General features: G+C 35.9%; 1 protein-coding gene across 1 annotated transcript; it reads left to right on the forward strand.

Annotated features, from left to right (window-relative positions):
* Positions 1-9,287: 9,287 nt before the first annotated feature.
* Positions 9,288-9,979, forward strand: LOC120597812 (chloride intracellular channel protein 4-like). Its single transcript, XM_039856487.1, is given in 2 exon segments — positions 9,288-9,524; positions 9,526-9,979. Coding segments are annotated over 2 exon segments (603 nt in total). The 5' UTR covers positions 9,288-9,375.
* Positions 9,980-10,914: the final 935 nt, after the last annotated feature.

Consider the following 10,914-nt stretch of genomic DNA (forward strand, 5'->3'; position numbering starts at 1 on the left):
TATGCACTGGGAAACCAAATAATTCATGTGACTCACTTTACTGTAATGGTCTGGAACTGAACTCAAAATATCTCCAAAGTATACCTGTACTCAAACGTTCATTTAAGGGTAATGTAGAAAGGATGCCTGATTAGATGGGAAAGGAGTTTGTACCAACTAAAACTAAATTTAATGCTAAACATCTCTAATTTTCTATAGACAATATCTCTTCTGAGGCCGTAGAGTTTGGAATATATTAATACAATAACCCACTTTACGATAGCCAAGATATGGAAAAAACTTAAGTGTCTATCGATGGACAATTGAATAAAAAAGAATGTGATACATATATATATATATGTGTGTGTGTGTGTGTGTGTGTGTGTGTGTCGGAATACTATTCAGCCATTAAAAAAAGAATGAAATCTTGCCATTTATGACAACATAGATGGACCATGAGGGCATTATGCTAAATGAAATAAGTCAGACAGAGAAAGACAAATACCATATGATCTCATTTGTAGGTGGAATTTAAAAAAAATAAAACTGTAAAATAAAATAACAAACTCATAGATGCTGAGAACAGATTCAAACTTCCAGTTAAAAAATAAGTAAATCATGAGGATGTAATATACAGCATGATGAATATAGCTAGTAATACTCTACTATATATTTGAAAGTTGCTAAGAGAGTGATCTTAAAAGTTCTCATCACAGGAAAAAAATTATAACTGTATGGTGATCATTTCACAATATATACAAATATCGAATCATTATGTTGTATACCTAAAACTAATATAATGCTATGTCAATTATATCTCAATAAATAAGTGTGACAAAATATATATATAATAACCCAGAACATAAAAGGTTATTTAGAGAATGACTATAAAAATGAAAAAAAAAATGTTACCAATAAATCTGGAGGCCAGAAAGGACATGAACAGAGACAAGATATGACTCGTGGTGGCAAAGAAGAACAGGTAAACAGAACAAGTGAGAATAATAAAATCATGTAGGATTAAGAAAAAGCTAGAATGGGGAAACTGATGCTACTTGACCAAGAATGAGAACACTTGGAATAAATACATAAGGGATATGCAAATCAGGAGAATGAGAAATCAGCCTGAAGTAGAGTTTCCCAAAATGGAGGGCAGGCTTAATGTGTATTTCATGGGAAAGGGAAGTTCTGTAGTCAAATACATTTGGAAATACTGAGTTAAACACCATTAAACAGATTCTCATAGAGCCTTAACTGTTCATCATAATTCTAAGCTTCCAAAAGAGGGGGACTTCCATTTTATTGATATTAAATAAGTTTTTTGACAGAAATCTTTGGGAACTAGTATTCTGAAGAATACACAATGAAAAAGAAATACTGGACCTAGGTGTCTGGACTTAGTATTTGGTAGTTTGTGAGAGTCCTTATAACAAAGGCTTATCCTCAGAGCCTGGTCATAATGAATGAACCTAGCTTCTTCAAAGACTAGAAACAAGAGTCTTGAGCTGATTTGGAAAGAAAGAAGAGTAAGTCTAGTCTCAAAAACTTTCCTCACATTTTGAACCCTGTTTTAGTCTATGATTTGGCCTGTAAATTATTTTGCCCTATAGTGAGAGCCCTACACAAATAAGACCTACTTGTGTGATTAATAAAATATCGCAGAAGTGGCAGAGTCTGACTTACGAGGCTAGGTCATAAAAGACTTTGTGTCTTCCTTCTTGTTCTCTCTTGGAGAAAGTCAAATACTATGTCATAAGGACATTGAAGTAGCCCTGTGGAGATATCTGCATGGCAAAGAATAATATCTCCAAATAATAGCCGGTACCAACTTGCCAGCACCTGAGTGAACCAGTGAAAGTTAATTCTTCAGCCCCAGTCATACTTTCAGATGACTGCAGCCCTGGATGACATTTTGTTTACAATCTAATCAGAGACCAAGCCAGAAACATCCAATTAAGCCATTCTTAAATTTCTGATCCATAGAAACTAAATGAGATAATAATTATTCGTTGTTGTTTTAAACAATAAGTTTTGGGGTAATTTGTTACACAGTAATGGATAACGAATACATTGAAGAACAATAATATATTCTTTATTAAAACTTGTCCAATCTAAGAATACTTCAGATTTATTTTATAAATTTTATAAAATGTCATGCCATAGTTTATCTTTTCAGGCATTTTCCTAGAATAAATTTTTCACCACATACATCCTGGTTTGCATTCTTGAAGAGAATAATTCCTTATTTAAACAAAAAAAAAAGGCAAATTTAGTAAAATCAAAAACCAGGCAGCCAATATTTATCAAACAGATGGACAAAAGAAGTACAATATATTAAACACCAATCTTTAATGTACAAAATTTAAGACTACAAGAACTGTTGTGGAAATAGGAAAATATTTTATGCAATTCCATAACCAAAAGTTTACGTTTCAAATGATTAGTCTGGGTTGCTTCTGAATTAAAAAGAACAACCGTTGTTGGGTGTCTGCTAACTGTCAGGTCCCAAAATATGGGCTTTACATATGTTTTCTCTTTTAACAACCCTATGAGGCAAATATTATTGGCTCCATTTTCCCTTGCCCATCAGAGCTTCCTCATCTCAGCTTCTGGGTCTTTTTTAGTTTGTGGTTTTAAATTTAGGTTGGAGAATCATCTTCAGTCAAAGAGCCTCAGGTACAAACCTGGTGAAATTTACTTTCAGTTCTTTTTAGGAAGGAAATACTCTCTACAATGGGAAGAATATTCAAATAATGAAGGGAGGAATTTTTTTTTCGGCAGTAAACGCTTGGATTTTCAAATGGAGCAGCTAAAGTTATAGTCACAAGTAACACTATATCACAGTTGAAGGATCTGAGAGAATATCCAAGCCCTCTCATTTTACAGATGAGGAAATGGGATTCATTAACACAGAATAATCAGTCAATTACCCCATGACAAATTAGGAGCTCGAGCAAAACTAAAAACAGCAAAGCTGCCTCCATTATAGCTGCAAGCGTGCTTGGCACTTAGTAGATGGTCAGTAAATTAGATTAGGGTGTAATTCATCATCCTAGAACAAGTACAGGTCCATCAATATCCAGCGAGAGCTTGGAGCCTTCCCCAGAAACCTGGTGTGTTCGGTTTCTTCCTTAGCAAGCCAATTGCATGAAAGGTTGAGATTCAAAGTAGTATCTAGCTTCTGCTGCAGTGAAGAGAAAGGAGCTAGAAACATTGCCATTCCCTTAGAGTGTGTTCCAGTTATCTAGCATATAAAAAACCACTTCAAAATTCAGTGGCTTGGAAACAACAACAGTCATTTATTTTGTTTGCAAACCTGTAATTTGGGCAAGGATCAACAAAGATAGCTATTCTGTGCATCACACAGTGTCATCAAGAACAGCTCAGCTAAAGGCTAGAGAACCCACTTACAGGATGGCTCTCTCATAGCTGGCAAATTGAAGCCAGCTATAATCTCGAAGTTCAGCTAGGGGATTGCACTGGCTGCTCCATACGGGCTGCTGCCCTCATAGCATGGTGGCTGGGTTCCAAGAGCAAGCATTCCAAGAGACAGGAAGAAGCTACCAGCTTCATGAAGCCTGGGTCAGGGACCAGCACAATGTGACTTTCACTGTATCCTCTAGATTGAGCAGTCACAGGGCCCTGATTCAGAGAAAGAGTACAAAGTTGCTGTCTCTTAATGAAGTATCAGAAAATTGGTTGGCCGTGTTTTAAAGCCATTAGAGAAGGTATCATTTTATTCTAGATGTGACTGCATTTTTCTGACATGGCAAATAATAGAGCATGGTTAGAGATGGATGAGTTGTAGATATCAAAATTATAATCTATTCAAAGGTATTAATCTTTTTACAATACACTAACAGCCCAGGCATACAACAGATATACTAGTAATGCTCAATCTTTGCCCTCCATTAATTCTTCTGCATATGGGGAATAGCAAGCTCTCATGGGAAATGGGGAGCTTATTTATAGTTTTAAAAGCAGAGTGCGTGGGATATAAACCTAAAAGCAACAAACAAACAGGACAAATGAACAGAAACTCATGGAGGGGTAAGGGGTGAGATAGATAGGGTAAAATGGGTCAAATATGTAGTGACAAAAAGAAATCTAACTATGGGCAATGAACACAAAATGCTATATATATATGCCTTACTGTTGAATTGTATACCTGAAATTTACTGCATTTCATTAACCAATGTCACCATAATCAAAAGGGGAAAAAAATCATATGTTGAAGCCCTAAAGAAAAAAAGCAGAGTGTGTTCATGACTGCCTTAATAAACACGTATTAATAATGAGTTATCTATAAAGCGTCCTACATAAATGAAAGGTATAATCATATGTGCTTAAATAATTTTGCAACAAGAAAACTTTGCGAGTTCCTTGGACAATTGTCCTTGTCCAAACTGCAGAAACCTCCAATTAATTAATTTTGCTGAACATGCAGCTAAATATCAAATCTTATTTTTAATAAGAATAGTAATCATACAATCCTCTTATATGCTCAATTAGATAACAAGAAAGATGTTTAAGTATTTAGTTTTTATAAAAGAAGCCATACCTGATAGAGACCACAAAATTTCAGAACTTCTTTACAAATAAATTATATTTTCATAATATACACTGAAGTCAGTATATGACATATTTAGTCTGATCTCCCAGCAACTATCCTACTCAAGAATTGAATTGTATCCAAGGGCAGACCCTTTCAAATAATATTTAGAAAAAGCAGAATTGAATTGCCTTTCTTGCTATAATAAACAGGAAATTTTCACATTTAACAAAGGCAATAAGAGTAAAGATATTAAAACTGCTTCTATGTTGTGAGGAGGAGCCAGTGAGCATCTTATTTAGTCCACAGACACGGTAGCCAATTGGGATTTTCCCACAGGGGTCCTAGGATTTAGGTAAAATGACTTTCTATTAGGCAATTGAGACCACAGGAAGCAATAACTTCCTCAACTCAGTCTCTCATGGAAAGATTGGTTAAACAAGATGAGATTTGTGCTAGCTAAAAATGGGGCCTGAAGCTGGCAGGTTGATTTCTCAGGGACCAGAAGAGAGAGAGATTTATTATCCAGTTAAGCATCCCTACTGCAAAAAACAAAATGAGTACAAAAACAGGAGTCACACCCAGCCAGCCAGTGGGCCTGATTTGTGTATGTGTATTTTATGCTCACACAGTAATTTAAAAGTCATTTCAGTGTCATCCACTTTACTTATTTTTTTTACACACACCTCCTACTTTAAGTACTTTAAGTTTCTAGTCTAGAAAATTACCTGGATTAATATAAACTTATTTTCAAGGACTTCTCAAAGAGTATATTTAATGCAAACTTTTTTTAAACCAGCTGAAAGATGACATCATATGCCCTAAATCAGAATCTGTATAAGAGAGAATTTAAGTGGGCGGTGAATACAAACCCCGGAAGCATTGCCTCTACCAAATCATAAGATAACATCTCTACGCTGGACCTTTCTCTGGCTTAATAACACCTTCTCTGGCTTGTTTCTTGCCATCCTGTACTCAGTATGGTTTAGGAAATGTTGGTTAAATGCTGAGAGTGGTCTTTAAGAAATGGAAAGCAAAATTTAAAACCCAAAAATGACTGCAAACTCCAGATTATAAATACATATGAAAAAGTGTTTTTGTAACTTTGGGCAAGAAAAAAAAAGGTAGGGCATTCTTAACACAAAGAGCAGATAACTGTCTAATGTAAATATGAGACTGAACCCAAATGATCTCAGTTACCCAGAAAATTTCAACAAAATTGGCCTGGGCTTCAGACAGCCCTGCCATTTGATTAGATTATGTGCTCAGTATAACTGGCCCAAATAGAAAGCTGTACTCATGGTTTGAGTCACTAGTTATATAAAACATTTCCCTCATTTGCTAATGTCAAAATATTCTGTCACTTGTTAAATTATAAATTAGGAGCCAATTTTTTAGCATGCCCTCACCAAGATTTAGAGAATTAGAGCAGTTGCAAAGGAATTGAGAAACACACATCGACTGCAAATTTCTCCAAAATCCATCTGCATAACAGTGAAGGGTTTTCTTTTTAATAAATTCCATAGAAAACCACATACTGTGCTCACTGAAGCAAGAAGTGAAAAGAAATGATTGAGCAATATTAAAAGGTAGAAAGTCAGACCCTTTTCTCTACAGTGTTTTAATGTTAAAATAAAAAGCACCGGGTAACCCTTGGCTCCTCCAGCTGGGACACCAGCTCTCAGCTCCTCCTCATGCTGCCAGGGCAGAGATTCACTGGAAAATCCATTCTCTCTCCTTATTAAGAAAAATTTTAAAGGCGAGACTTCCGACTAGACTTTCCAATCTCTCATTCTCTGATGATGTGGACTGCCTGTCTAATAAAATGGTTAGAGAAGCAGATTTTGTTTCATACTATACCTCAATCCATTTCAAGTTGGATGGGAGAAGGTTATTTTCTTCAACAAAATGTTATTATGCTATAATCCAATTATTGTAAAGGTCTGGATCTTTACGATAATCCATCAATACTTACATTTATTTATTCACATTTATTTTCAGTTTGGTCTGAAACATTTTTTCATTTAATATATCATGTGTATACTACATATTCATATTTATAAATCTACCTTTGAAAAGAAGAAGGGTGTTGCAAAATATTCTGAATTCTCTGTAATTGTTAGACTCATGGCAAGATTTCCCCACAACCATCCCTCACAAGGCATATTGTATTCTCCCACCCTGTCAGTGAAAAGTGTATAGAAGAGGCTTACAATTAAGGACTTGACAATTACCCTTTGTCTATATTAAACATATAACCAGTATCAACGGGAAGAATACTTTCTCACATAGGTTCAAAATTCTTCTAATGGAAATACTATTCTCCCACTTCTCTCTGCCTCCCTCCCACTCCACAACCACCTCTATGGTCATCTGCACCCAAAAAAAGTATGTATTTTATATTTAGGGGATTTATCCAGCTTATTAGCAACAGATATATTTAAATACATGTCGAATATATCTAACATTAACATATCCCTTTTTTTCCTTGTCTAACTTTGTTTCTATACAAAACAAATTGCTTCCTCCCAAGCATGGTTGAAAACTGTCATCCTTCCTGTGTTATACAGGTGCCTGTGCACACTCTCTCTCTCTTTCAAATATTTTTATACAAAGGCTTTTCTAATCACAACACAAGTTATTTTTAAACCATCTTGTTCTTCAGGCAAAGAGAATGGTTCTTTAGAAATATAATGCGCATAATATCTTCAAACAGTGAGAAGATATCATTTAAAATAATGTGTATATTGTTTCAATACTTTCAGAATTTTCAGAATTCAAGAGCTGGAGTTGCCAATGAATAACAGAGAAGAGTCTGAAGGTATACAAGAAAAGTAAGATAAGATGGTTAGTTTTATTTCTGTTAAATACAGTTCCATGCAGCTCTTAGAAGTGTCTGTCTGGGTCAGACATGCTGCCATGGAAGGATGCTCTAAAATCCTCAGAGGCCTTCCTTTTCTTTTCTTCCTTTCATCAGAGAATATTTCTCCTTTCATATACTATTATAGTATCTTCTGCTATTGAGCTATTTCTTACAGCATGTTCTTTCTTTGTTCAACTGAGTTCCTTTTAATATCTGAAAAAGTGATAGCCTCATTTTATTTATGTTATGAAGACAGACTCTGGATTCAGACTTCCTGAATTAGAGTCCCGGTTCCAACATTTATTAGCTGTATTACGTTGGCCAAGTCACTCAAACTCTTTGTGCCTCAGTTGCCTCATAATTGGAGTAATAGAAGAACTTAACTCAGAGCGTTGCTGAAAACATTCAATTTTAAAATATAGGCAAAGCATTTAAGAAGATAAATTGCACTCGGAAGATACATTGTATTAAACTCAATAAATGTTTATAAATAAATAATTAGAAGTCATGTTTGGAAAACTAGTAGGAATTTTTTTTTGACTGGTGCTATTTTCTTAGTTATATTGCTCACACAGTTTTTTCTAAACTTATATCCCTTAGATTTCTGCCAAGTTTCTTTAATTTCTATCTTCATTCAGCTTACCTGCATTGCTTTAGTAATTTAATTACTTAAAATCTTGTCACTTGTGGTTTCAGCTCAGAACTGTTGCTCTCATGTTCACAACAAGAAGAAAACTGGACAGACAGAAAATTAATGAATTTTCGTGAGTCCATCAGAGAAGTAAAGTCACAGGACAGCCATTTTAAAGTCTTGAGAAATGTGGGGTGCCCATGTGAAAATAAGAGGGGTATGATGGACATAAGGATCCTAAAAGCAACCAGTCCTTCTGCTGAACTACTTTTCTATCAGTAAGTGCTTCAAAAATAGTCTTGGTTCTATTCTTCTTTCTCATGCACACTGTCTGTCTTCTCTTTACCATGGCACAGATTAAGCAGAACACTACTATTCTTGCACCATCACTACCACCACATTTTTATTTAAATTTCTATTTGGAAAGTAGAAAACAATTACCCACAACACCATGTTTTTATGATTACATAAAAATAAAAGCATCTCCCACCTAATCCAGGCCCTAGAGTTAACCCACTATCAACACTTTGGAGTGTAGCCTTCTCAACTTTTCCTATGTTCATACAGATGTGTATATACATACAGATATATTTACAGATATAGGTGTATATAGAAATATAAGTATCTGGATCTTTACAATTGCACATTTATACTTGCATTTATTTGCTCACATTTCTTTTCATATTGGTCTGAAATCTTTTTTCATTTAATACATTATGTGTATATTACCCTGTTCATATTTATAAATCTACCTTTAAAAGAGCAGTTATGATTGCATCTGGAACATAGTAAGCACTCATTAAATCTTAGCTACTGTTTAATTATTATTTCCTTATTCTTCTAATATATGCACATTTTTCCATTTTACAGATATACTTTTTTCTTATTGAGAGACACTTAATTGCTTCTAATTTGTTGCTTTTACAAACAGTGTTGCAATGAGCATCTCTAATCTTTCTAGGAGATAAATTTCAAGAACTGGATAGCTGGGTTAAAATATATAAACATTTCCATTGTTTAAAGTAGAAGCCACAGAGGCTCGGGTGCAGCAGCCTCAGAGTCGCTCACGACGCCTGGTGCAGTGCTGAAGAGCTGAAGCGGAGGCGAGCTGGACGACCAGACTGTCCAGGGAGGCGCGGTGCCACAGAAGCCCACACCCGAGCAGCCCCGGAACAGAAGCGGCCTCTGCGACCACTGTCTGTCTGTGGAGCCCCGCCAGCCGGCCATGTATGGTCCATGCCGCTGAACCGGCTGAAGGAGGAGGACAAAGAGTCCATCAGAGAGCTCTTCGTCAAGGCTGGCAGTGATGGTGAAAGCATAGGAAACTGCCCCTTTTCCCGGAGGCTCTTCATGATTCTTTGGCTCAAAGGAGTTGTATTTAATGTCACCACCGCACATCTGCAGAACTTGGATGCCGGGACCCACCCACGATTTATAACTTTCAACGACGAAGTCAAGACGGGTGTCAATACAATTGAAGAATTTCTTGAAGGAGAAATTTGATTACTTAAAGCTTTCGCCAAAAGACTCGGAATCAAAAACTTCTGGAATGGACATCTTTGCCAAATTGTCTACATATATTAAGAATTCAAAGCCGGGGGCTAATGAAGCATTGGAGATGGTTTTCTTGAAAACGCCGCAGAAACTAGTTGAATATCTGAACTTTCCCCTCCCTGATGAAATTGATGAGAATAGTATGAGGACATTGTTTCCCACACATAAATCTCTGCATGGCAATGAAATGATACTGGCTGATTGCAACCTGCTGCCCAAAGCGCAGGTCGCCCAGTTGATGGCCAAAAAATATCACAACTTTGATACTCCAAAAGGAATGACTGGTATATGGAGATACTTAACTAATGCTTATAGTAAGAATGGGTTCACTAATACCTGTCCCGGTGATAAGGAGGTTGAAAAAGCATGTAGTGATGTAGGCAAAAGACTCAGCAAGTAAAATAGCACTTAGGAGACAGATGTCCTCACATCTTTCCCTGAGAAAATGCTTTTCTTAAAAGACTGCTCCTCTTTCTATAAAGTAGAAATTTTATTTCGCATGAACATGGAAGTTATTCAAGATGAGGACAAAGGCTAGATAAAAGTGGAGTTGGCTATCTTTAAACATACACTCCTAAGCAGTATTATTTTAAAATCCTTTTATCCTCCCTGCCTCCTCCACCCCTTATCCTCCTCTCCTCTAATTTGGAGACACCTCAACACAAACTTTTCGCTTTAGAGGTAGTTTCCCATCCTCTCTAGAGGGTGTGTCCATTCCCTGTGTACAGATGGCAGGAGTTTTAAAGTGTAATGTTTAACTGTTAAAATAGTAACCATGACCTCATTGGTCAGTCCCAAACCGGTGCATAATGTATGGTACAAGGGATATTTATGTAATTTTATAATATTTAATAAGAGTATATGAAAGGATTGCTATTGTATCAAAATACCCTGTTTCAATTTAGTCTATCCTGGATGTGTACTAAAGGGCATGGCCACCAGAGAAGAGTCTTCTACAGAAAGTCACTACAGATTTTGCTATACTTCATACATGGATTTTTACTTTTCCTAAAAGCATTTTTCCTTTATACCAATTATAGTGTTTGACACTATGTAGAAGCTAAACATTTAGAGGGAGTGATAATATTCTCAAGATCTTCCTGGAGCATTTTATCCATGTAAGAGAAACCTTTGGCACTTGTTACCCTGTCTAAATGTGGTGTTTGTTTTATGTATTTTGCTCAGGGCCATTCATTTGGAACATTATTGCTTTCTTCCTTTATTTTGCAAACCCTCTTTTTAGGTAAGCACAGACCTTGCTGTTTATAGATCTTTTGAGCAACACTACATAAACCGATATTTAGTTGATTTAGGTATACCAGTACAAATAATTAG

Source organism: Pteropus medius, unplaced genomic scaffold, assembly GCF_902729225.1.
Source record: "Pteropus medius unplaced genomic scaffold, Ma_sr-lr_union100, whole genome shotgun sequence".
NCBI lineage: Eukaryota > Metazoa > Chordata > Mammalia > Chiroptera > Pteropodidae > Pteropus > Pteropus medius.